Below are 27,557 nucleotides of genomic sequence, written 5' to 3' on the forward strand. Positions count from 1 at the left end.
TACCTTATGCATGTTCTTGAAGGTAAATTCATACCATATTTTTAATGCACCTGCATTTTGACTGCAACTTGTCACATGAGGTCAAGTGTGGAATTTCCACTTAGTGACATCAGGCTAGCACTCAAAAAGTCTCGGATTCCGGAACGTGTCAGATTTTGGGTTTTCTTTTGCCTATACATATGTAACTGTGATACAGTTTCATTTATAAATTAGGCACAGGGAGAGATTAACATAATACAATAATTAACATAATACAATACAGTAATAAAATTTATATGAAAGTTACTTAAAAATTATGAATTTCTTACATACTATTTTTGGACAGAGTGTGACGATGGGTAACTCAAATCATGAGAAGCTAAGCCACAGACAAGGGGTGACTCCTGTGCACTGCAGTACAAGGGGAGTAGTACCTTACCAGAGACTCATCTATCTCCTCATCTGATCCATCATCATCACTGTCCTCTTCATCTTCTCGGACTCTTCCATATCCTAAATACCCAAGAAGTCTGTTAAAACACCTAGCAATTTTAGGTGTCTAAGAAAAGCCTGCACACACTAGTTAAACTGATACTTTCTTAGGAAAAAAAGAATGCACATATTACACTCTAATCCATGCAGCAGAAAGATCTGAGAAGACTCTCAAGCACAACATATCTTTTCAACTACATTCCAACAAGAATGAGCTCCTCAAACAAACAGTCAAGCTCTATTAAGCTGAACGAATGCCTACACATGACAGGACACAAGTTCCTACAGTCTGGATTTCATTAGAGCATTAAAACAGGGAAACAGTATACACATCTCTTAATACTAATTCCACCCCAATACACACACACACATGCAGCAGGTGTGGAAAGTACCTCTAACGACAAGGTATCTCTCAATAGCTTGCACCAGAGCCAGGGGGTCGATCTTGACAGGGCCGCCCTTCCACTGCTTCACGTTGGCACAATCGGGATGTCTCTGTAACTGGCATTTTAACTGATGTGTGTTGAAAAATTTTAAAGCCTGTGATCCTCTGTTGAGAGAGAAGCTCAAGATAATTTGTGAAAAAAAGTTATTCCACATTATTTTCACAATTGATATACATTAATATAAATAAATTACGCAAACTTCATTTTCCTAAAGTAAAAGCAAGCACTTAAAAGGTCTACAAATGACAAAGACAATAAGTCATTTTTTAAGTAAAAAATATGAATAAGAGGGCCAGGGATTTAGCTCAGTGGTTCCAGCACCTGCCTTGCAAGCGCAAGGTCCCAAGCTCGATCCCCAGTACCAAAACAAACAAACAAAAATTATGAATAAGAAATAAAACATGAGTAATGCATGCATGTGAAACATTCAATTAACATCTGATCTCTCCATAAACCCATGTGAGCAGAAACACCTTGTCATGGATATTGGGCTATTTCTCTGGAACAAAAATTCTTCAACTATTTGAGTACTTACTTCTGCAATACTGTATTCTGCCTTTTTCTACTAAATTGCTATTTAAAAACAAACAGAAAAGACCCTATCTTTTTGCTTTCAAAGATTCCAGCTACGAAATTACTTTAAAAACTAACCTTCAAATTTTACTTTGGAATGAAGCCTTTAATAGCTACAGTATTTGAATGAGGTAAATAGATCATTTCTGGAAAAACTCTGGCAAGAGTCAGATATACAGATAAAATGTAGTTCTCCATAAAATACCATAAAGCATGCAAACAGGAGTATATTAAAGAATACTCCCTTTTATTGCTATTAACATGTTAAGATTTATTTTATACAAATTTGGACAAGCATAAGGAGGCCACGATTCCTTGGGCATAGTTTCAAATGTCCGTTTATTTAATAAATGTTTATAGGATAGCATAATGATCAAACTGGAATACACTACACTACACATTAAATTTCAAAGCAGAAAACAACCATGGTCCATGCTGTGATGGCTTTATTCATAATTACATGCTGTTTTCATTAAGCTCAAGTTTTTAAAAAAATTCCCCAAAACTCTTTAGAATGTGGATCTTAAAGCCAAATTATAATTTCTTGGTTTCAAATCAAAATATTCCATAAAGTTTGTAATATTCCATAATATACAACAATTAACTTTTATACTTAATTCATTCTGTAACACTTCAGAAGTCTTTTAAACTGTATTACAGGAATACAAATTTTTATTAAGATTCAAAACAAACACTTGTTAAAAGTCAACATGACAATAGGTTATAACCACTAATATCTCATGGAATCATCACAGAAATTACATTATTACTATATCCACAAAATGCTTAGAAAAGAGGTATCATCACGTGCATCAATTAAGAAAAACTAAGCCTACTACCAAAGTTGGCAGGAGAGGTGCTGGTTTGCACACCTTTAAAACATCAGGTTTAAGATCCATGATATGATCTTACAGATGAAAAGCGTTAGATTCAGGGCTGGGGATGTGGCTTGGTGGTACAATGCCGACCTCAGCCTCCCAAACCTAAGGCCCCGAGTCCAATCCCCAGCATCACCAAACAAAAGAACAATGGAAGTACTTTGTTCATTCTTTAGATACTCCATTTCTTCAGTCATTATACAAGAATGTGCTTTGGACAAACCACGACTTTACCAGATCTCTTGCCACTTTACTTCAACAGAAGTAACCACCACATACCAGTGGCAAGGGCACACGCAGGCAATGGTCCTTACCTGCCTCCTGTTCCATTCCCACTAGGGAAATCATGCACTTTGACTGGAAATTGTTCCATCTGGCTGAGGCAGTTGTTCATCTTGTGAACTAAAGCCAACAAAGGCGCATTACCCACTGGCTCCACTCTCCCGAGGGGCTCTTCTCCAGGAAGCTGAAGTTATAAATACACCCACAGGTTAGGCAATGCCTTCTGAAGACGGAACAGTACTCAACGACGAAACTTAATATGCAGTTTTATGAAACAGAATCATTTAATCATTTTTATCTTTTATAACAGATTTGGTAGAAACAATGTTTCCAATAAAGACATTTTTTTGTACAGCCCACAATCCTTTACTCAAAAGCTTTACAGCCGTTAATTCACAAATCCAAAAGGTTCTGAAAACACAAGTCATTGGGTGGCAAAACTTGACCCATACAGACACGAGATTGACAATCTTTACCTCATTTTATAGTAGGAATATTTATGCTTTGCTGCAAAAATATTTAAGGTGTGTGGCACAGTGCTAGTCAGAATTAGTGCACTGTACTGGAAAACTCTTGAGTCCATCTAGCCTCAAGGGTTGAAATAAGAGATTAGAGAGCTACACTTGATCTTAAGCACAGTGTAAAACTACATCCAATACTGTCCCGCAGCTATTTAATCTCTAGTCTATATCAACTCTCCTCAGGCTGCTCCACAAGTGAATATAAGCAGTGTGGAAATGCCTGTGAGCCCTGCAAGGGCATGGTTAAGTAGTTTTGCTAACACACAGGAGTATAATACTTAGGCCTATTACCTGGATAATCCTGAGAGACATTTCTGAGAGAAAACCTTCTCTGAAGCAGTGATAAACAGAAGAACATGAAATCAATAGCATCCAAAAGTAGTTACCCTCCTTCAACACTCACCGATGGTAAAGGGAGCCGCCTCTGCCTCCTGGTCGAGTAATCCATTATTAATGATGATTCATGGAATTGTTAGGGCTATGTTTTATGTACAAAAGAAAAATATGTCTATTCTTCTATGTCTATAGCTAACTCTGTGTCTACCTATTTTCCTAAAATAAGGTACTTCAAATCGCAGTATGTTTAAAAACCCAAATTTGAGAATAAAATATATTCACAGGTAAGAGAACACTATTAATGGCTAGTCTTGCCAGAGGAAAAATGGGTGTGTGGGGGGGTGAATATGCAAACTTGGTTGCCCACAGAAACCAGTTCGTTGTTTTACTATTTACTTTCATATACAGAAGCCAAGAAATCCAACTGCAAGCCAGAAACTTTTCCCCAGTATCTTAACCAACATTTACTGGAAATTATTACTGGGATGAAAAGATGTTCATTAGCAAACACTTATTCTTCAGATATGTAAGTGGACTTACTGGAGAAGAAAAAAATACATGAAGGAATCTCTTTAATCGGATGTCTCTGCTCACAGCATCCTTTTCACTTTTAGACGTCAAATACAGCAACAACTGCTTCACAAATCCACTGTGCTGGATTTCAAATGATGAAACATCTGACTCTGAGACTATGCTACGGATTTCTACAAGGCACTCAGCTCCACCATCCACCTGGAAGAGTCGGGAACATATTTCTGTACTGATTGAACCACCACTTACTAAATGCACAATTCACATTTTCACAAAAGGAATGCAATACATTCTCAATGCTTAACCCTAAGCCTAACTCTAAATGCTGGGGAAAAAAAAAAAAAGAGGGCAAGAGTGGTGTACTCTTAGTAAAGCTTGGGAAACAGGATCTGACACACAGATACAGGAAAGAATGCTAAACATCTCATAAGGAAAACTTGTTAGGCATAACAGAGGGAAAAGTCTACATGTTGCCAATACGGTTGTCTTTAGGAGGGCGTGGAGGTGGAGAGTAGACCACACCATAATCAAGAACAAGGTACCAGGCATGGTGGTGGACACCCGTAACCCCAGCACTCAGGGTGCTGAGGCAGGAGGGTGAGAAGACTCAAGGGCACCTGTACGATATGGTGAGACCTTGTCTCAAAAATACAAAGGAAGAAAAGGGGGAAAAGTAGAGATGAAATAATCAGGAGCTATAACATGTCACCAGAATGAAAAGATGAAGCAAGTATCCAAGATGTGGCTTTCAGTTAAAACATTTAAAATCGTTTAATGAAATGGACCAATTTCCTGGAAAACAGGAGCCAAAATTACTCAAGGTGCATCCAAAAACGACAACAAAAGGTAAATAATAAAACCTAAGACTCAGATGAAATATGAAAAGGTTTTAAACCTCTGCCCTCCTCAACTACCAAAAGACATCACTGTGGAGAGGGGTTAAGCAGAAGCATACCCACTCTGTCATCCACAGGTCAAGAGGATTTAGAACAGAGATATACTGGAGGGATGTTTCTGAAATCTGTTTGTCAACATACAAGGGATGCGGCAAAAAAATATCAAGGGTGAGAATTCTAGTACATTTAACAAAGATGATGAGCTGATAGTCAAGGGACACCCAAAAGAAATGTCAGTCCCAAAGACACGTTCAGTTTAAAAATCTAAAGTTGATCCACGACAGTAGAGGGAAGGGAGGCCAGTGAGATGCACTGGCCACGCACCTGGAGGTTGAGTTGTTCGGTTGCAGCACAAAGTCTCTGAAGGACATTCAGTGCAGGATTGGTTCCGTCCATATTCTCAGAACTAAAGTAATGCTCTACAAATTTGTGTGCCTGCTCCTTAATCCATCCTTTAATTTTTTCTCTACAAGAAGGAAAAAGGAGATATTAAGAAGTCTCAGTCAACACCTGCCTCGCAAGCGCAAGGTCCCAAGTTCTATCCCCAGTATCCAAAAATAAAGAGAAGTCTCAGAATATCCAGAAAGGATCTCAAATTATGACTTCCGATTAGAGTTACAACTGCAACACTTAAAACTCATTCTGGCCTATGCTTATAGATTAGTTAATTAAGGCTTCATATTAATCAAATTAAGTTTTGTTTTAAAAATTGATTATGATATACCTAGAGAATTGTTTAGGTACTTAAAATACATTTTAGGTTATTACATGAAGACTAAACAAGATATTCTAATTTCCTCAAACCCTAAAATGTAAGTTTCCTAACTGTCCATCAAAAAGCAATTTTACATAACCTTTTCCCCCAAAGTGCAGACATATCTGGCCTTGTCCTTTACTTGTATTCCCTGGGGGAGTGGAAGTAAAGAACTGCAGATAAGCAACATGTAATTGTTAGGTGTACTGCTGTGACAAATGAGACCTGGCTATTTAAATTACAAGTGATGGTGATGTCAGAAATACATTTAATTATTTTCACTACCAAAAATTCATAAAGACAACCAATAAAACCATAAAAGCATTGTTTTCCAAATATCATTTTTAAAATTTCTTATGTGTAAAAGGAATCCATGTTGATATTCTACAGAGCTCCTCCTCCGACAAAACAATAAACAAACGAAAATCAAAAGAAACAACAACAAAAAAATTCTCAGAGAATTTTAAAGCTATAAATTGGTGTCAAATTGTTTAGCAAGTTCTAAAATAAGGTTCTCCTCTAAAATCCTTAAGTTCCATTCATTTCAAATGGGGAAAAAAATTATCATAAAAGTATGAGTGTGGATGGGAAAGGCCAGCCTTTCCTTGTCCAGAACAAAAACGAGGAAGGTTCCACAGGGAGTGTAATTTGTTTGCTTTTGAATATATATGACTCCTAGCTACAGATGGTGAATGCAGTTTCACAATTCAAGACTAACAATTAGGACAAAGCAGGATACAAGTTCATAACTGGAGAATTGACCTCATCCTTGAGCTATACCACTTCTGGGATGAATTAAAGTTGTATGTCCACGTATAAATGTGCTGAGTGAAATAATGTCTGCATTTTCTGATAAGGAACAGAAGCAATATAGACTTCCCCCACTTCACCTATTATTGGATATGGTGTCCTTTGTGGCAGCCCTGGCAAGACCACTAACTCCTGCAGTTCGTGCCGGCTCAATATTGTTGCTGTTGGACTGTGCGCTTAACCTTCCCCATGTTTTTGGATTCAAGCTTGCCAGGAAAGAAGATTTAGGTGACTGAGTAGTGGTGGGGCTTTTAGCTAGGGAAAGCAAAAAAAAAAAAAAAAGTTAAATCATTTTAGCATGAACAGTTGAAGAAAAACCAAACAATTTAAAATTCATAGTCTTAATAGTTGATTAAAGAACTGACAACAATGGGTCTTCCAGAAACTTGGATCTATTGCTACTACCTCTAACTGTATCCCTCCCCCCAATAATTTTATCAGAGGAATTACCTTGATTGTCTACTTTGTCATCATCTCTTGGAGGTGAGTACTTTGGCCTTCTTGGCCCTCGTTTTGGCAGTCGTTTTCTCTTTAGAACATCACTTAATCGACTATCACATGAGAAAATATGGAGTTAGTAATTAGCACTTGAAAACCAAGCTACATGGCAGAAACAATGAGTTAAAAAAATATTATTACAGGTAGTTCTCTATTTTAGTGATCATTTAATGTTGTCTCTGTGCCAGTCATCCTTCACGGTATGCTAACGCAGGAAATTAGTAACTACCAAAAATAAAACAGAGTATCTGATTAAGGCTCCATGTGTTCAACTTTATTATACAATGAACGCAGTGGACACAATACATTAGATGAATGTAATGATTTACAGCTAGATCCCCTCAAAGCCTTCTGGGGTCATAGGTGGGGCTTTTGGGAGGTGACTGGATTGGGGGTGTGGTCAGTGGATTAGTCCACCAGTGAATTTATAGCTGACTAGCTGTGCCTGTGAGGTGGGACATGGTGAGGAGAGATGGATCACTTGGGGAGTGGCTTGGTTTTTGCCTCTTCCCTGCTCCTCCTTTAAACTCTCTCTACATCCTGCTGCCATGCCGTGAGCTGCTTCTCCTCTGCCAGGCTGCCCTGCCTTGGGGCCAGCTGACTATGGACTGAAACCTCTACAAACTGTAGGCAAAGTAACCCTTCCCTCCTTTAAATTGTGGTATTGTGTTTCAGTGACAAGGAAGTAATTAAGACAACCAATACACAATAAAAAGAATCAAAATAGTTAAGAACTGTATAATCATCGACTAGGGAGAGTATGTAAAATGTAAGTACTAAATTTTCCCCCTGACTTACATGGCACTTAGGAAAATACTGCTTATAATACCCTACTCAAACTAATTTCATGGTGTGAAAACAACAATAACATACTAAATGAATGCATTCATAAAAACTTTTGTGGGTTTTTAAAAAACCTACACATAAATCTAGTATAGTCTAAGTAATCTTATTTGAATTGAAACCATAAATGAAAACTAAATTGTTTATAGCTTATCTTCTTAACAATGCTAGCAATAATTTAAAACAATCGATTCTTAGGATAACAAAGCTATGTAAGCTGTAAAAGATGAAAAATGCTTTGATTAACTTGGGGACTCAAATAAAACTGGAAAAATTTGAAAAGATTTGAAAAAAGTCTTCCAACATCTGACATTTCTATGACAGAAATCTACTTAATGTTCATACGTACATGACAATCAGGACAAATGGATCTTTAAAAGATAAACTAGAGTCTGAATAATTTCTACTTTAAAAATATCAACATTATCACTTGAAATACAGATCCACTTAAAATTCTGGAAAAAAAGTACTTTTTGTGGTGCTAGAGATCAAACCTAGAGTCTCAGGGAATGCACAGCAAGTCCTCTACCACTGGGTCACATCCTCAGTTCCAAATTTCTGAAAATGTTGTAAGAGAAAGATCTCTTCCTTTCTTTGGAGACTATAACTAAGTCTAACTCCAAATGGCTCAGAAACCCTTCATCTGTCTGAGCTGTGTACCATACACCAAAATTCACTGTGTGTGTATGATGCCTCAGACACTATATGCCTGCATCGCATAGCAAAACCCTGCAATAACTTAGGGTTACTGCAGCCTGCGAGAAAGAAAGGACGGGAGAGTAGGAAGGGAAAAGAACACTAAGTGCGACCAGGTATGCTGGTGTACACCTATAATCCTAACACTCCAGAGGGCCGGGCATGGGAATCATCTGAACTACACAGCAAAACCCTGTCACTTACAAAATACAACAAAATAAAAATTAGGAAAGTGAACAGCCCCCAGTATTCTCCAGGCCCAATCTCCTCCTCAAACTTAGCTGATAACAGATACCACCTAAATGCAGCAGTTTCTCCTAAAAGAGCAGCCACTATGTCTTACCTAGGTCCTAGACTGCTGCAAGCCCTTATTTACGCTAGAATGTGTGACACTGCCACAAGGTGGCACCGAAAGCTGCATCCCAGGACAGACAGACAGACAGACACACACACACACAAACACGCAGACCCCATCACAATCTGGCTAGCCGAGTAAGACACTGCTACCCTGGAGTTTGTAAGATTTAATTTTTGGAACCTACTTATTATTACTACTTTTCTCAAGACCTATTTTTCGTCTTAAAAGGTCAAAATGCACTATTATTACACTACACTGCAAATTTCAGAACTAAATCTGGTTCATTATGTACTACTCATGTAGCAATATTCAAGTTTCTAACATTAAAGAAACAAAAGCATTTTTAAAGTGTGATCTGATTGTAACATTATGAAAACCAATGAGGTTTTGATAACATAATAGCACAGTATAACAGAAATGAACAGCTGATAAGTAGGTGGAAGTAGAGATTTTTACTAAAAATTGTCCTTTCATTTGTTCAAGTACTTGCTCCCATTTGACAATTAAAGATAAATAGGAAATCAGGTTTCTCTGCCTTGCCTAAAATTTCTAATTCATAACATCTTTTATGTATCAATAACTGGATGTCTCAAAAGTAGTACTTTACGCAGCAATGCAGTAAATAATCAGCACGAAATCAGAAACAAAGGCTGAAGCCCTATGTCTGTGACACTGTTCTAACAGCTAATGTTGCTGAGCCTTAGTTCCCTTACATGTCAGAGGGAACAGCATGCATGTCTGATACTCCAAAGCAAGGCCCAATACAGCACGCTTCCAAAAACACTTTCTTCCTATTCCCATTAAACTTTTAAAGAGATGAAAAACTATGAAACATACGTGCATTCTGACACATTATCATTTTAGTCCCTGTTTCAGCCTCAGTACCAAAGCAGAACTAAAAGCCACAGTGAAACTCTCACTTACCCTTGAGGGCTGAGATCTAGAGAGTCATCTCTGCTATGCTGCAAGCTGGGGGACCCCAAATCAGCTCCAGCATTAGTGGCGGCCGTGGCTGTTCCACTGCTGACGGATGTCGTAGACCCCAAGGATCCTGACCCATTTGTACACGCCTTTGGTGGACTTGTCAACAAAGACTCTGATTCTGCTAAATGTTTTACTTGATGCATTACACCTTTATAGCAACAAGGATGAGAATAATTAGTCAGTTTTAATCCCGAGTGAGGACTGCCTCCCCATCATTACAAAAATCCCTAAATGCTAATACCATGTTTAAAAAACCAGCAGGCACAAAAAAAAAAAAAAAAAAGGAGAATAGACAAGGGGCCGGGGATTTAGCCCAGTGGTTCTCCCGCCTGCCTCCCAAGCACAAGGTCCCAAGTTCGATCCCCATGCCAAAAAAGAACAAACAAACAAAAAAATAGCAGGCAAATGGGGGCGGGGTCGTGGTGGTTTTAAGCCAGAGATTTCAACTCGACTCCAATCGGAAAATTCAAAATTAAAGATTTTTATACTGAATGTCTTCTCATGTTCAAGACCAGACCACATAAAATTTAGGATTATAAATCCTGTTCAAAGTTCAGAATGGTCATTATAAAAACAATACTCAAGGGCTGCGAATTTAGCTCAGTGGTTCTGCCGCCTGCCTTTCAAGCACAAGGTCCTGAGTTCAAGCCCCAGTACCAAAAAAAAAAAAAAAAAAAGGAAAGAAAAGAAAAACTAAAAACAATACTCAAAGAAACACAATGCATCTTGTGGAAAAGACCTAGTTAGCTTCAAGTGCTAGAAGATCACCGTAACAGTGCTGCCCACAAGAGCTATGGAAGAGACATTATTATCATATTCTTAGAGGTAAAGGGGGCTAAACATTAACTTGTGAGACAGGGGTTCTTATCTGCACTAGGACACAGAAAGGTATGTTGGGGGGGGGTCCCTAAGAAAGCCTGTATATATGCAACTCTGGATAAATTTATGTGAGTCAATGTGCATACATTCACATTTTGCTGGTGAAGAATCCAGAACTTCCATAAAATTGTTTGAAAAAAAAAGTCAAAATGAATTTAAAACTTTAGGCACTTATTCCACAAATATTATTCAATGTACTTATTTATATGCCAGGAGGTGCTAGGCACTATGCATAGGGCAATGGACAAGATAAATATACTCAGGCACTTGCCAACAAGGGGGGCAGATTTTTCAGGAAATTATAATAAAGAGCAATATGGTTATGAAAGAGAATGTATTATGGTGGGAAGACCTCAATGACACTGAAGAAAATCAAGATCTCCAGTTAGACATGATATGCATGCTGAAATCTGAAAGAACAGTAGGACCTAACTAGCCAGATGCAAAATGACCAATCAAGACTCTTCCAATAAAGTTCATCATGTGTGTGGTTACGCAAATAATTTGACGGTGGGAATTGTAATCTGATAGCATAGTTGTTTTTATAAGAGAGAGGAAAAACATCACTTATACTTTCAAATCAGAAAAGCAAACCAACAGATTAACAAAAGCAATACAGAATGCAAAATATAAGATAATCCATGACTGTTAAGTATTTCTATATACCTAACTTGATGAGAATCATTACCTTTATTTAGAAAATGGAGAAAATTTGTTTTATATTTAGTATAAAAATGTACTCCTGGATTTTTAAAAAGTGTTCCTTGAACAACACTAATTTAAATGGTGAAAACGGTTCAGTATTACTGCATTAGTATGCCTATTTCATGCTCAAGATGTGAAAAGATTAACACAAGAAAGGGTAACCAAAAGAATTTAAAAAAATATGCAGTGAAAACTAGATTTGTTTGTAGAATGAGAGGTAAAACTAATGATTAGCTGGAGAGAAAAGTTATTTCCCTTATCCACATAAGATCTTAGTACCCCAAAAGACCAAAAGAGCCATGAAGAGAATTCTGTTAAGAAAAACTTCATCAATTAGATATTTTGAAAGCTAATGTCTGTCTGCAGTTTTCAAGAAAAGAATGTAAAAGTATCATGTCCCCTAGGTTGATTTTGACATTCAAACGCCTCGATCTGAACAGCTAGACAAACTGCATTCTGAAAGCTTGTTCCAATCCTTAAAATACTCTATTACCTACACAATAAAAGATATAATATGGGCCAGGGATTTAGCTCAGTGGTGCTGCCTCGCAAGCGCAAGGTCCTATGTTTGATACCCAGTACCCCCCCCAAAAAAGATATAATAATAAACCCTTTAAGAATTTTTTTTTCATTAAGTTTATTGGTACATTTTTAGGTATACAATACAGTTGCATTCATCATTGTATTCATCATTGGGATCTTGTACCTTTACATGATGCATCCTGGTTCTTAATAAATCCTTTAAGAATTATTCTAGTCTACTATTAGGATTTTAGGAGAGTAAGCAACATCTGACTTTTTGAAAGAATCTTTCTGTGTAGCCATATATTATCTGTATTTAAAAAGTCACAATTGCTTCTGGACTAAGAGTATTTATGGAAACACTCAACTCACTGAAAATTACTAAGTATTCCTCAGTTGACAGTGAATGGCACACAGCCTGGATTTATATATACGAATATTTGGACATAAGCATGTACATGTCTGATATTTGAAATGCTAGTTATTTTTGTTCTGGAGATTATATCTTTATTTCTCCTTAAGTACTTCATAAACTAAATGATTATTATCAAGATTGACATTACCTTCTCTTCTGAAGTAGACACTGAAGATATCAGGTAACTTCTGCATTAAGATCTCTGCCATCTGGAGTGCTCCAACTACTATCTTCAGGTCTTGGCTCGAGAGCATGGAAGCAATGTGACTAAAAAAAGAAAGCATCTGTATATAAAAATTTGCCTGAATTTGGTAAATTATTTTTGGCCACACTATTTTAAATTTAAAAACAAAATACTTTCATTGAGAAACTACTCTGCTGTAATGAAAAATATTTCTTAAATTCTCTTTTATATTTTATTTTTATTAAAGCTTTGTGTTAATATAAAGACAAAAAAGGGGTCAAGATACTCGACACTACTGTATACATTGTCTGTTTTTTGTATCATGACATTTCTGAAATTACATGCCAAGTAATTTTTTTGAATTTCTAAAATGTTTTTACATTTTCATGAACACACCTTGAAACAGCATGATTTTTCAGAACATCCTTCAGAAGTTCGGCATCCGCAAAATAAATTATCCTAAGAATTGCTCTAAGGCACTTATGTCTGACTGCAGGCCCTGCTGAGGAGCTGTACACTTCATAAAGAACACCAAACAACGTCTTAATGAAAGACTTAGCCAGTTCCGGATCCTCTTTCATAAGCTGTGCTCGAGCATCGTCCTTCTTTAACTCTGAATATCCACCTGTAATAAAATATGGACAACTGTGAAGGGACAGACTTCAGAGATACAATAAACTACACCAAGTATTCAAGTCATGTAGTTATATTTGTAATCCTATCAAATTTTTTTCATTATACAATTTTTTAAATTGTAGAATTATCTACTAACTCAAGGCAGCATTAGACTAAATTTAGAAAACTATGGCCAGCTTAAGATAACCACTTCTTTATTTTATTAATATATATATATTCAGCAAAATACTGGGGAAATTTTAATACTAACCCACTAAAACACTGGTAAGAAACAGAGTGATTCAGCTGAGGAGCAGAGCACTTGCCTAATGTACATAAGGCCTTGGGGTCATCCTGAGCACCAAGGAGAGGGAGGGGAAGGGAGGAGGGGAGAGAAAGAAAGAAATGGACAGCAGTATTTAGCTGAAAGCTATGTAAAATGAATAAATAAGGTAATAAACGTGTAAGGGGAAAGGTGACTGATGAAAGCTATAAACCAGAAATAGCAAAGTATGGTATAAAGCTCAACCCAGATGGTCACTTGGTTTTGTAAGTAGAACCGGACTACAACATACCCATGTACATCTGTTTACATGAGCTATGTGGCCATCTCTGAACTACACTGACAGCGGTTGAGTATAGACATCTGACCTACAAGGCTTCAAACATTTACTATTGGGCCCTTTTCAGAAAAAAAAAAAAAAATTGCTGGCCACTGTACTGTAGGTTACAGGTATAAATGCAACAGACTGAGTCCCTGAGAGGAGGGGGGGAATGTCAGAAACCTGAAAAACAAATCACTGTCATCATCTGTTTGTAGTTAAAAAGTCTGGCAGGAGGTATAAAATAAAAAGGTTGGAAAGAAATGATCTGATGGGGTGGATGAATCTAAAGGCAGAGCAAAGTTTTATCATGATCAGATGAACATCTGAATTAGCCAGTTCTAAGTGGAGTCCTAGGACATCACAGACGTGGAAAACTGTAGGAAAGATACCAGTTTAGTGATACTGGCTCATTCATTGATGAAGGCGAACAACTTAAAAAAAGAAAAGCTAAAAACCAAATTACTGTTATGCAACTACCTTAACCTTAACAAGGATATTCAATCAACCAATTATTTATTATGTAAACAGAAACTATTACAAAAGTATAGCATTATTTTGACTCAAAAAAGCACTTACTAGTGTTAGTATTGGCTAAGGGGTTAGGTTTTCTCTGAATGGCACGTGCTGTTCCCGTGTCCTCATTGATTTGCTGCATAGAATTAAAATCAATAGTATAAACTCGTCCCAGAGTGGACAAGCTTATCTCATCCTCACCGACCTGATGGGCTGCCTGAGAGCAAAGAGAGAGAAACCTTGAATATAAACATGGAGAAATTAATTACCTTAAGACACAGTGGGGACCCTCTGTACATGCTATCTTACATGTTTATTTCATCAGGTCTTACACAAAGTAATAGAACACAGAAAATCTAACACTATAGATATGACACAATTCATTCACAACAAATCATTTTTAATTAAAGATACACACCTAAGGCCCTAGCCGGTGCCCTGAGACAAGTGCAGATAAAATTCTAATGAAGTATCCAGTCATGTGTCATCACTGACATGAAGACACCATTAGTATTAAAAAAGCTTTTAAGGCATTGCTGAGAGAATAAAAGTTGTTATCCATAACCACAGAATTCTAATTCTTCAGTTAGAAACATCATCTGTATGAATTCTTAGTTACCCATCAAACTCTTCCTTTGAGCAAAATGACCTTATAATACTGTCCTTAGAACACGGACCTTACACTAAAGGGGTGCAGTGAGACTGAAAGGAACACAACTAAAACCAAAAAACTGATCACCAGGGTTTCAAGAATTACACTGAACACTGTATGATTTCAGGCACCGACAGAAGGCACAGAATATCCATTCTTAGTACAGAGTTCAATCTAAGTAGACTCCAAGGGTACTCAAAGAAAAGATTGTTGGGAAATACAAGAAAGCGAAGAGTGAAGCGAAGCATTTTACCAAGAAAATGTTTTGAAAAAAAGAAAAAAACCCACTTACTATAAAAGATTAAGACCATTAGCAGATAAAGCCTGTTGCTATATTAAGGCTAGCAATGCACATTAGACCAAAGTTAGCATCCTCACAAAAGTGGGCTAGCTCTAAATTTAGATTTCTTCATAATTATCTCTTGATTCCATAAGTCAATAGTTTAAAATTTTTTCAAATCTTCATTTTCAGAAACTGGAAGATATTTTTAAGGAGGAATGTCTATACAAGCAATGTCATAAGAGAATTCTAACATCAAAGGTTGAAATTAGAGTATGATTATAGGGATCCTACATATTAAAAATATTAGTAAATGATTCAGTGCATCTCAAATAATGCAATACTCCTAAGACAGTACAAATCACCTGAGAATTTCTAAAAATATCTCAGTGCAAAAATATTAAGCATGGAAATAAAAATAACACAGGTGTGGCGGTACAGGCCCGTGATCCCAGCTACTCAGGAGGCTGAGGTAGGAGGATCACAAACCGGAGGCTAAAGTAGTTGACTTAGCAAGACTGTGTCTCAAAATGAAAGAAAAAGGGCTGGAGATAGAGCTTGGTGCTAGAGGCCTTGCTTAACATGTGTGAGGCCCTGGGTACCATGCCCAGTACCATAAGGAAGAAAAGAAAGAAATCACACAAAAGCCATCATGGAAAAATCACTATTAACATTTTGATATATTCCATTGTTTTATTATTCTTTATCTTCTTTTACCAAGTACGCAAAAGATTCACATAATTATATCATGTTTTTCATAATTCTTATGAAAAATTTTCCATTAATAACAAAGTATATGCAAAACTATGTACATATCACAATTTCCTTATTAGTTGTCCACAGTTAGATGTTTATTTTCATGTTTTTGCTACTAAAAAGTACTGAGAAGTATGCAAATCTGTGCTTTGGAGAGATTTCTTTGGGATTGAAGCAGGTTGATAGGTAGGTTTTAAAAACACATAGCCTAACTCCTCCAATGTTTCCTTTCAGAAATGAGGAAACTATGGAACAAAGAACTTAAATTACTTGCTTCAAGTCAATCAGGTAGTTAGCAGCAGAAGCAGGACTAGAACATCATTGTTTTCTGACCTGAACAGAAATGAGGACCTTGTTCTCAGGAGACAAAATGAGAGAATCTTGAGTTAATTCAAAACGAGCACACCACAGTACACAAACCCGCCTCCCCATTCCATCCCTACACCCACGCTCCACCAAAATAAAAATATTTCAACGGTACGATGAAACTACTACCTCAATGATCCGGCTGTCAATCCTGTTATAGGGATGCCAGAGGCCCCGGTCGTCGCGCCACTGCCATATTGCACCATCTGTGTTCTGCGCGTTTCCCTTCTTCAACATGGTATCAACTGCAAAAATGCCTTCTTTTGGTAAACATGGCATAAGTTCACTGAAAACAAAAAGCGTAATTATTTTAAGAAACAGCTTCCTGCACTAGTAGTAAATGTTAGGTTTCTAAAATACAACTATTTCAGACAAACCACAGTTATCATCGCCTCATCTTTACCAAATCAGAGATGTCAGTTCATACAGCTCTTGAGGACTTCGCGGGACGAGATCGATCTGCTCCTGACAACTTCCATTGGAGGCACCACACAGGAGGAAGTGAAGCGTTTCTGCGATGTCTGTAAAGCCAGCAATAAAAAGCAAAAGACCATGAAAGTACTTGTAATACCTTATTTAAGAGACAGTAATTCCCTAGGGATAAAAACAATCAGAATTACTTTCTTATAAAAAACAGAGAAATTAAAGTAAAAATAAAATTAGCCATAATAAGTTCTTTCTGGAGCCCAAACTTCTAGCTGGGTTCCTTACTGTGATTCCATCCATTTCACTCCTGACAGCTTGAATAGCACACAACTATGAAAAGCACATTCAACATACTTCCATTCCAATATATCCATACGCTTGTCACTGATTCAAAAAATACTGAAATGTGTAGCACCTGAAAACACTGTCCCAACACACATTATATGTTAGCTTTTTCTACCCTATGGTGCTGGAATCCAACCCAGCCAGGGCCTTGTACCTGCTTATGCTGAGATATTCCACCAGTCTAATGTTTTTCTTCGTTAAAACCCTATGCCACTTATTTGGCTTATGTTGACTTTACTTAGTAATGGAAAAAAGCCATTTCTCCTGCCTAAAATAAAGTAATAAAATAGCACTTACTTTGCTTCATAAGTTGAACGGCTAACGTTGGACAGTTGGAACACATCAGAGAAAACATGCGAACCACCATTATAAACATCCCAGAACTTAAAATTGGTGGAGTCACTACCAACAGTTGTTGAACATTTGTAAGGAGATCTTTAGAGGCCACCTGCTGGAGTAAATTCTTCACAAAAACAAGAAAAAAGAAATCATTATGCTGTGATTTAGCAGTTCCATCATTTTTTAAAAAATAAAAAAAATACCAAAGAAAAATGCTTACCTCCTCATGTTGGAAGTTGTCCACTAGACGTGCAAAACAAAGACAAGTGCTTTCCACTGACTTTTTGTCCTATTTTAAGAAAATGAAGTTTATTTATATAAAACATTTTCACTGTCATACACATGACTGTCTTTTCTTCCTAATCCCAAATTCTTTAAGGTAACTTCCATTAATGAATGTGAGCTTTGCAAATATAAATGGGCCTAAGCAAGGCAGGGGCAGTTAATTATCAAAATTTCAAAGCTAAGAGAATCACACTGTAGAGTAACCTCTCTGCTCATAAAGGCTCTAAAAGATGAAACCAAACATACAGAAAACAACAAATACAGTGCTTATATCATCTCAATACTTAAACAAAAGTTATAATAAAGGCAAGACAGACATTCTACTTTTCTTTAGAAATATTCCAAATTAAAATCTAAATATATACACACTAGAGTTAAGTATAAATATGTAAACCAAAGGTGCACAAGGTCTTGAATGTGCAAGAACTTTGCAGTGTGTGTGTGCTGGGGTGAGGCTGTTCTAGAACCAATCCATTATGAATACCAAGGGGTGACTAAAATAATGTCAAAACCTGAACACAGAATTGACATATTTACTATTAAAACAACCTATAGACATATTCACTAGAAAACTAAAAAGGATTGACTATAAGAACAATTTGCCATTCACTATAAAAATAGAGAAGTCTCATTGAGAAAACATTTGTAACAATCCTAGTAAAAGAACATTTTATTAGTTTCACTGGTGTTTTGATCTTGTTTCCTAATTTATAAATGGACTTCATATGTAAAAACTAGATTTGCTTTTACAAAAACAGGTATTTACAAGCCCTTTATGAGTGATGGCAAACCTTTCAGAGCTTTTAATGATACAAACAGCTCAAGTGTCATAGGTTTGGCACCATGGTCCTACTCCTTTGCTGTCATGTTAAGTCTGGAAAGAGTGCTACAAAGTAGCAGCCAATTTCTCTGATTCTTATGCCTTATTTCTAAAACAAGTATATCATTTCAGCCAACCAGCCCCACCAAGCAGTACTGGGATTTGAACCCAGAGATTTAACACTGAACTGTATCTGCAGCCCATTTTTAATTGTCAGACAGAGTCTCACCAAACTGCCCAGGTTGGGCTTCCACTCAGGACCCTCCTGCCTGACTCCGAGAGTGGGAATTATAAGAATGTGCCATTACATCTGGCTCATTTTTAAAGATAAACAACCTAAAGAAAAAAATGAATGGCACTACTCTATCTTGATCATTTTAGAAGCAAAATATTCCAAGGTGAGTTAACCATCACTATTTTACTCATCTTATGGAAATCCCTTACTTATTCAAACATATTTTATGTACCAAATTTCTTTTCTTTTTTTTTTTTTTTTTGAGGCAAGGTCTCTCTCTACGTAGTCCAGGCTGGACCTGAACTCACTCTGTAGCCCAGGCTGGCCTTGAACTCTCGGCAATCCTCCTGCCTCAGCGTCCTGAGTGCTGGGACAACAGGTTTGTGCCACCACGCCCAGCCTCCCCAAGTTTTTAAGTATACTTTGTACAGGTTAATTTAAATGTAGATCTTAACAACAGCTGTAGCAATAGTATCAATACTGTAATTAGCAAAACATTAATTTGGTGCTTTTGTTTTGCTGGTGGGTGGGAGTCAAACCTAGGACTTCCTGCATGCTAGCCAACTGCTCTATCCCTGACCTATGCAATCAGGCCCAGAACATTAATTTATAGTAAAAATAAATCTTGCTTCTCTATAACCTTAAGTTTACCTCATGATCCAGCCTCTAACCCCAACTCCACAGAAAACTTGCTTTTCAAACTTCACCACTAACTCCAGTCCAATGACATTAGCTCCTACATAAATGCTCTTCGCCAAACCAGACTGCAGTCTACATTTCTCATTTCTATTGGGACACATTCTTGTTTCTCTTCTGGTATTAAACTGTATCCTCCAGCTCCCACCTGCCTACTCTAATGCCTTTTAAGAAAAAATATCTTTTCAAAAAGAAATTCTGATTGTATCATGCTAAATGTTTGCTGCACTAATAAATTTATCCCTTAATGGCAAAATAATTAAAGATATCAAACATAGGAATTACTGTTCATTTTGGGCATAGCCACCAAAACATTATTATATAATCTACTATGTCATATGACTGGATAACACAGAAAATAATATGGATCAGAGGATCTCCAATTATTACATCCTGTTAGAAGCTATTTTTAGGACACTACTTGAGAAGCCATAGGAAAATTGTATTATGACATACAAACAGATTCACATTACCTGATGGGTTAGCCTTTGGGTAAGCAATGGGAGGGAATCTGCCACAAAATGAAATTCATCTGGCGTGATACTCTGGCAGCAATTGGCTGCAATTGCTAGTGCATTTCTTTGGGCATTTATGCTGAAGAATTCTAGATACAGCAAGCAGTCTGCCAAACCACCCTAAAATATAGAAAACTGTTAAGGCGAAGAAAACTCCTTTATCAGCAATTAACAACAAAAAAATTACCAAAATTCTAACGTTTCACACTGGAAACAACAAGCATCTTACAGAGACTAAAATCAAAGAAGTGGTACAAATGTCGTTTAAAATCCAACATTAGCCAGGGATTTAGTTCAGTGGTTCCGCTGCCTGCCTCGCAAGCGCAAGGTCCTGAGTTTGATCCCTGGTACCAAAAAAACAAAAAACTAAAAACAAATAACCCAACATCAAGTGAAATATGGCTCTTTGTTAACAACACATACCGCCTGTAGAATGGCTTTACTATGTCTTCGTGACAACATCTCCAAGGCAGTCAAGGCCTGTTCTGCCACATCAATACACTGAATAACTTGCAGCTGGGGACACAGAAATAGGTCACTTAATGTTTAAGTCTTTTTCCAGTAGTTTTTCTTCCATATGACCAACAGTATTTTCTCTAATTTCCACCAATCTATACTGCTTCTATCATGAAACCCACCAGAGAAAAACTAGTCACTTATCAGCTGAGGCTATAAGGTATAGACTAGACATCAATAAAGTTTCCTACCAACTACTTTCCCCTGCTTTGCAGTACTGAAAAATGGATTTGACATAGAAAATAAATCTTCATGTTTTTAATTGGTAAGTTTTAATAAGAAAATTTAAATATTAGGTTTCAAACTTTACACCATATTCCATATTTATCACATACAGCAAATTTTACTGCACTTAAAAAAAGAAAAACACCTACAGCACATTAGGGGCCTACAATACAGACAAAAGACATACTGCAATCTATATAAAGACCATACAAGAAAACTTCCTTTCTCCACTGACGCTTCAAGTTTATATCCTGAGCAAGGCACTCTCATTTCAGCCTTCTCCACTATAAAATGAGCGTACAGTAATTACCCTTACTGGGATGTTTTCTAGAAATTAAATTTCTAATCAAATGCTTTAAGTTGCCCTCTAAAAGATATCACATTAATGCAGTGATTGCTATTATTAAAAACTATAAAACTGGGCTGATTTTATAAATGATTTATTAGACTTAGTTTTAAACTACTGGTCCACTGAACATTAAATAATTTTCTGGAATCATGGCTTAAAAAATATACTTTAGTGGCTAGGAATGTAGCTCAGTGATAGAGCTCTTGTCTAGCACAGGCAAAGCCCTCAGTTCAATTCCCAGAATCATAGAAAAACATTTTAAAAATATATACTTCATTTAGATGATGGAAGTCAAGAGTTCAAAGCCTGATTCGTTGGATCTACTTTTAAACAAGTTGGGCAAAAGCAAAAGTACCTTCTCTAAAAAGACAGGAATAGCATCCACTACGACAGCAGACGACCGAGGAAGTGCTTCCATCATGTATGTTAAGGCGCGGCAAGCATGGTTCATCTAGAAAACAAGAGGGGCTTTTATACAACAAAAACTCAAAATTAAAATGTGGATTTTTAATAACATAATATATACTTACAATATCAAAATTATGCTCCATTTGCAGTAATGTTATCTGTTAAAAAGATAAAGGTATTAGAAGCTATACTCAAATAGAAAGGCCCTAGAAATATTTCTTTTATTTTGAGAGAAATTAAAGTATTATTCAAGACTTTAACCACACAACAGCAACATGAAGAGAAAACCAAACAGACATACATTCACAATGATCACATTTAGGATGCCATTCCTTACTCAACAGTAGCTCTGACCTGAGGGCGTTGTTAGAAAAGCACTCTCACGAACCAGGTCGAAAACCAAACCCTTGCTAATAATCCATTTGGTGGCTCTAAACTCCTTCAGGCGCTCATTAACGTTATCCCTGAGGCCTTATCAGTGCCAAGAAGTATTTGACATATAACTGCGCAGGATCCGCAAGGAAAGACCACGGATTAACTCTTGTGAACAAGCTTCTCTGAGCTAAGTGCTCTTAAACTTAGCTGAAATTTTAGAAGAAAATTGGTAACAGAAACTATGCACTAATTCAATCGAAACCAATATACTTCTTCCACGCACGTGAATAACTCGAAATATCTGATTTTATTTTTTTCATGTGCAAAACATTTAAATGAATTTCCACCATGCTTTTCAAATGAAGGAATGCAAAACAGCTAGAAGTATACAGGCCATCTTCCTGAAGCAGCTGAGTCACAAAAGAAATTTCCTTTTTCAGGAGGAAGACAGTTATTTAGTGTCTTCTAGTTAAAGACAGAAAAATCTAAATGCACTAAGTTAAACGATAAAATACCCTCTAAGTAAATGTCTAACTATGATAACAGACATCAGATATTCTACTCCAGGTAAAATATTCTGACATTCCAGATGTCCCAAAAACAAAATATGGGTTTGTGGCGAGATTTCCTTATATCAAAAATGACTATCTGTGGTCACATATATATGGTAATAGATATTATTTAACTGCGATAAAAAAATACATCTGGACAACTCATTGATGTCAGCCAGTATTAATAGCATGATTTCACTTATGGAAGTCTATTAAGTACTTAAACCTAAGCAACAACCATTAAAATCTAACCCCCCATACCAGGAATCGAACTCAGGACCTTGCACTTGCCAGGTAGGTGCGGCACCACTGAGCTACATTCCCATTAAATTAAACAAACTGGATTATGTGTCAACATTTCTGCCTACACTTAGTGGATTATTTATCTAAGAAAATCTGCATTTTAACTATGGATGGTTCCCAGTAAGCCCAATTTTTTTTAAATGAAAAAACAACAGAAGAAAGATTCCAGTTCAGATTATGGAAGCCAAATCAGCAATGTGAGAATTGTCCTAACAGGCAAAAATCTCAAGTGAAAAGGCTAATACTGCTCATGAAATACTCAAAGTAACAAGTAAACCTTTTACTAGAATGAAACTGTTAAGATGTGAAAACTGGCTCTTAATATCAAAGGTCTAGTGGCATAAAGGGGAAAATCTGGTCCTTTATCAACTCCTGCCAGTGCCACAGATCCAACGATAAAGAATTGGGAGGCAGGTCCTGATGGATTCACTGCCAAACTGTGTAAGAACTTCAGGGAAGATCTAATATCAGTTATTTCTCAAATGCTTTAATGAAATCAAAAGGAAAGGAGTGCTCCCAGAGTCATTTTTGAAAGCTAGTATTTTAATCTCATTCCAAAAGCAGACAAGGATCCAACCAAAGAATACCACTATAGGCAAATTACTTTAAAGACCATAGATGCAAAAATCCTCAACAAAGTACAGGTAAACAGAATGTGACAAATTATCAAAATGATCATACATCATGACTAAGCAGGTTTCCTCCCAGGGACTCAAGGAAAGTTCAACATATGCAAATCAATAAATGTAATACATCACATAAACAGAAGGACAAAAATCACATGATCATCTCAATAGACTCAGAGAAACTTTTGACAAAATCCTACATCCATTCATGATAAAAACCCTAAGAAAATAGGTACAGTACAGAAGGACCTTATCTCAATATGATAAAAGGGATTTATGACAAACCTACTGCCAACATCATATTAAATAAATGGGGAAAAATTGAAAGCTTTCCCTCTAAAATCAAGAACAAGGATGTCTACTGTCACCACTCTTGTTCCACACAGTAATGGCAACATTAGCCAGAGCCACCAGGCAAGACAAAGAAATACAAAGGATATATATAGACCAGGAAGAACTCAAAATACCACTATATGCAGACGACACGATCCTTGACATAGAAGACCTGGTAATTCCACCAAAGGGCTCCCAGAATTAATAACCAAATCCAGTAGCATAACACAAAACACACCAAAATCAATAGTGCCCCTGTACATCAATAATGAACTCACTGAGAAACAAATGAGAAAAGTACCATTTTTACATCAAGAATAATTTAATGCTCGGAAAATTAACCTAATCACATAAGTGAAAGACCTCTACAACGAAAAATCTACAGTATTCAGAAAAAAAAGAGATTGAAGAGAACATCAGAAAATGGAAAGGCACCCTTTGTCCCTAAATAGGCAGAACCAATATACATAAAAATACTTCCAAAGCTTATGTACAGATTTAATGCAATCCCAATCAAAATATCATACCATTCCTCACAGAAATAAAGAAAACAGTCCTCAGATTCCTATGGAAAAAGAAGAGACTTGGAATATCAAAGGCAATTCTGGACAACACGGGCAGAGCAGGAGGCATCACAATCCTGGATTTCATGTTACACTACAGAGCTAGAGTGAGAAATGCAGCACGGTATTGGCACAATAACAGACCTGTGGATCCATGCAACAGAAAAGGGGATGCAGACACAACTCTAGGCACTTTCAGCTACCTGATCTTTGACTAAGGGGTCAAAAGCATAGGCTGCAGGAAAGACAGGCTCTTTAACAAATGGTGCTGAGAACACTGGATAACCACATGCAGAAGACTGAATCTAGAACTGTATTTCTCACCATGTAATAAACTAAAATCAAAACGGATCAAAGATCTAAATGTTAGAACAGAAACAATGTGCTGGAAGATAAAATAGGTAAAATTCTTGAAGACATAGGTGTAGGTAAGGACTTTCTGAACAGAACTCCAATTGCACAAGAAATAGGTGGGATCATAACAAAATTTTAAAACTCCTGCACAGCAAAGGAAATAACACAGTGGAGAGACAATCTACAGAATGGGAAAATTTTTTCACCAGCTATTCCTCAGAGAACTAATAGCCAGAATATACAAAGAACTCAAAACAATTATATCCCTCCCCCTACCAAATAAAAGACGCACTCAAAAAAATGGGCAAGTGAAATGAACACACTTCTTAGAAGAAGTACAAGTGGACAACAAATCCATGAAAAACTGTTCAGCATCTCTGGCCATTGGAGAAATGCAAAATAAAACAACACTGAGATTCCATCTTACCTCAGAGAGAATGGCTATCTTCAATAAGTTAAATAATAACAAATGCTAGCAAGGCTGCAGGGAAAAAGAATCCTACATTGTTGGTGGGAATGTAAACTAGTACAACCACTATGGAAATCAGTATGGAGAGTCCTCAAAAAACGAAAGTCAGAAATTCCATTTGACCCAGCTATTCCCCTTCTAGTTATCTCCCCAAAAGATTTAAAAACACCGTATTACAGTGATCCGTGCACACCCGTGTTTACAGCAGCACAATTCATGATACCTAAATATTGGAAGGAGCCTACACTGTGTATCTATCAAAAGACGTAAAAAGAAAGAAAATGTGGTATGCACATAGAGTACTACTCTGCCATAAAAAATAAACTTGAGTCATCTGTAGGAAAGTGGATGCACTCGGAGATTGTAATGTTAAGTGAAATAAATCAGACACATGACCTTAAATACTGCATGGTTTCTCTTATATGAAAAAACCCAAAATATAAAGAGCAAAATAAAAGACAGATAATAGGAAGTAGGAAATCTTTTTCAAAAGGGAAGGAAATCAAGAGATGAAGGGAGGGGCAGGGAGGGGACGCAGATGTGTTATGTACACGTTCCAACTCACCATAAGGAATATAATCATTATGTACTGCAAGTGTGTGCTAATAAAAAATAAAAACTGAAAAAAAAAAACCCTGAAAAATAAAAAGAACTGACAGAATAACAAACATATCACTTTGTATTTGACAGTCGTTTGTTCAGCTGACTCTTCAAAACTCAGCTATCCGGGACGGGGTTTTAGCTCAGTGGTTCTGCTACCTGCCTCACAAGCGCAAGGTCCTGAGTTCAATCCCCGGAACAAATAAATAAAACCCAGCTATCCTTAATTTGATAATAGGCTCAAATGAGTCAATTCCATGCTATCAGCTATAATTTCATTTTTTTGTCAGTTTACTGGATATTTTAAAAAGACATACAATAGTATTTAATTTCTATAATAAAATACACTATAGAAGATATGATAGTGATGTTTATGTTACCCTTCAGTTTTTATTCAAATCAGACACAAATTATTACCAAGTCACTGTTTAAAAGCCATATTATGTTAAGGGCCCTACATAGCGGTAATGGCAATTTCTCTTGTTTTCACATTTAAAAGCATAAGCATTTAAGATGTTAACAAATCTCAAATATCAAAATATTGACTCACTACTGGGTTGAAAAGTTGTTAGAAAGATTTTTTTGTTTCCTTTATTTTTTCCCACAATGTATATAACCTTTTAAACTAGATGCATCTTTAGGGTATACTGGTTTGACCAGTCTGCCATCCTCCCACACACTGACTAGTAAACCTTCCTGGCCTACAAAGATAAGTCAAGTGAGCTTCTCCTTACTGACCCATGGATCATGAGGTTAAAAGAAAAGACTTACACATTTTACACTGTAAGAGTCAAGGCATTTACCAGTGCGATGAACAACTTAAAAACAGTCACTTAAATATCACAGGAAATGGGAGAAAAAATAAAAACTAAGATACATCATGTTCTGGTACAAACACCCAATGATAAATGTAAATGTATTTTATACCTAAAATGTACATATATATATATATATATATATATATATATATAAATCGAAGACCATGAGACTATAAATCAAAAATTGGTATTGAAAATCCACTAACAGCCTCAGGATGTAGCTTGGTGGTAGAGCTCTCATCTACCATGTGTGAGGCCTAGGGTTCAAGTCCCAGTATGAAAAACAGAGAGAGGGAAAGAGGGAGTAAGGGAGAAAGGAATAAAGGGGAGTGAGAAGAAAAGCAGGAAGAAAGATACAAAAAGGGAAAGAGAAAGGGAAGGGGAGAAAGGAAGGAAAAAGGAAAGAGATACAGAGACAGAAGTGGAGAAGGGGAAAGAGAGAAAAAGGAGGAGAGAGGAAAAGAGAGCCAGGCAGGGAGGGAGGAAGAGGGAATTTACTGACTCATGTTAGCAAGCATTCACCATTATCTATAAGCACAAGATATAAGCACCAAGTCACTCACTCATCTCTTAGTTCTATCATGTTTTAAAATTCGTCATGACAACAATCGTGTATTCGGTAAAAACTCAGCAGCATTCCAAGGTAAAACCTGTGTGCTTACCAAAGCTGGAACAACACTCTTCACAGGGAACCCTCCCAGTGTCTCCTCATTTCCCATTACCAGTAACTGACACATTTCAATAACTGCCTGAAGCTGCTGACTTTCATCACTGGCTTGTAGTCCTTGCAGAAGCTGCTGGGCCTTAGAACCTTCAGGGAAAAAAAAAAGAAATCATTATTTTTAAACATTTAAGAAAATTATTGCTTGAGATAAAGTGACTCCATAACTGGCTGCTTTTCTTCTCTAGATGCAAACAAAGGCTGCGTCGACATTAAGGTTAAGGCATATTATTGACTTTGTAAGCAAAAATTAAAGTAATTGGATCAGCTCTGGAATCTCATTTCGGCTTCTGCAAGAAGGTGATTCACTTTTAAA

General features: G+C 36.7%; 1 protein-coding gene across 25 annotated transcripts in view; it reads right to left on the reverse strand.

The window, feature by feature from the left end:
* Trip12 (thyroid hormone receptor interactor 12) overlaps positions 1 to 27,557 on the reverse strand; it is a 133,443-nt gene that overhangs the window by 21,476 nt on the left and 84,410 nt on the right. For 12 of the 25 annotated variants that reach the window (XM_013066781.3, XM_004868020.4, XM_013066783.3 and 9 more), the window contains 20 exons: positions 27,183 to 27,331; positions 21,651 to 21,686; positions 21,476 to 21,571; positions 20,454 to 20,546; positions 19,989 to 20,150; positions 17,700 to 17,768; positions 17,438 to 17,603; positions 16,773 to 16,890; positions 16,496 to 16,655; positions 14,379 to 14,532; positions 12,979 to 13,207; positions 12,547 to 12,665; positions 9,818 to 10,025; positions 6,949 to 7,049; positions 6,579 to 6,753; positions 5,259 to 5,400; positions 4,048 to 4,239; positions 2,683 to 2,834; positions 864 to 1,036; positions 419 to 492 (listed from right to left, as the gene is read on the reverse strand). In XM_013066781.3, coding sequence (XP_012922235.1) covers positions 419 to 492; positions 864 to 1,036; positions 2,683 to 2,834; positions 4,048 to 4,239; positions 5,259 to 5,400; positions 6,579 to 6,753; positions 6,949 to 7,049; positions 9,818 to 10,025; positions 12,547 to 12,665; positions 12,979 to 13,207; positions 14,379 to 14,532; positions 16,496 to 16,655; positions 16,773 to 16,890; positions 17,438 to 17,603; positions 17,700 to 17,768; positions 19,989 to 20,150; positions 20,454 to 20,546; positions 21,476 to 21,571; positions 21,651 to 21,686; positions 27,183 to 27,331 — 2,768 coding nt within the window. The remainder of the gene's footprint in view (positions 1 to 418; positions 493 to 863; positions 1,037 to 2,682; positions 2,835 to 4,047; positions 4,240 to 5,258; positions 5,401 to 6,578; positions 6,754 to 6,948; positions 7,050 to 9,817; positions 10,026 to 12,546; positions 12,666 to 12,978; positions 13,208 to 14,378; positions 14,533 to 16,495; positions 16,656 to 16,772; positions 16,891 to 17,437; positions 17,604 to 17,699; positions 17,769 to 19,988; positions 20,151 to 20,453; positions 20,547 to 21,475; positions 21,572 to 21,650; positions 21,687 to 27,182; positions 27,332 to 27,557) is intronic. The other 13 variants (XM_087209361.1, XM_004868021.4, XM_087209357.1 and 10 more) reach the window with 6 other exon arrangements.

The sequence above is a fragment of the Heterocephalus glaber genome, unplaced genomic scaffold (genome assembly GCF_053883595.1).
Source record: "Heterocephalus glaber isolate CG9 unplaced genomic scaffold, H.glaber_assembly_v1.0 deba00001004, whole genome shotgun sequence".
Taxonomy (NCBI): Eukaryota; Metazoa; Chordata; class Mammalia; order Rodentia; family Bathyergidae; genus Heterocephalus; species Heterocephalus glaber.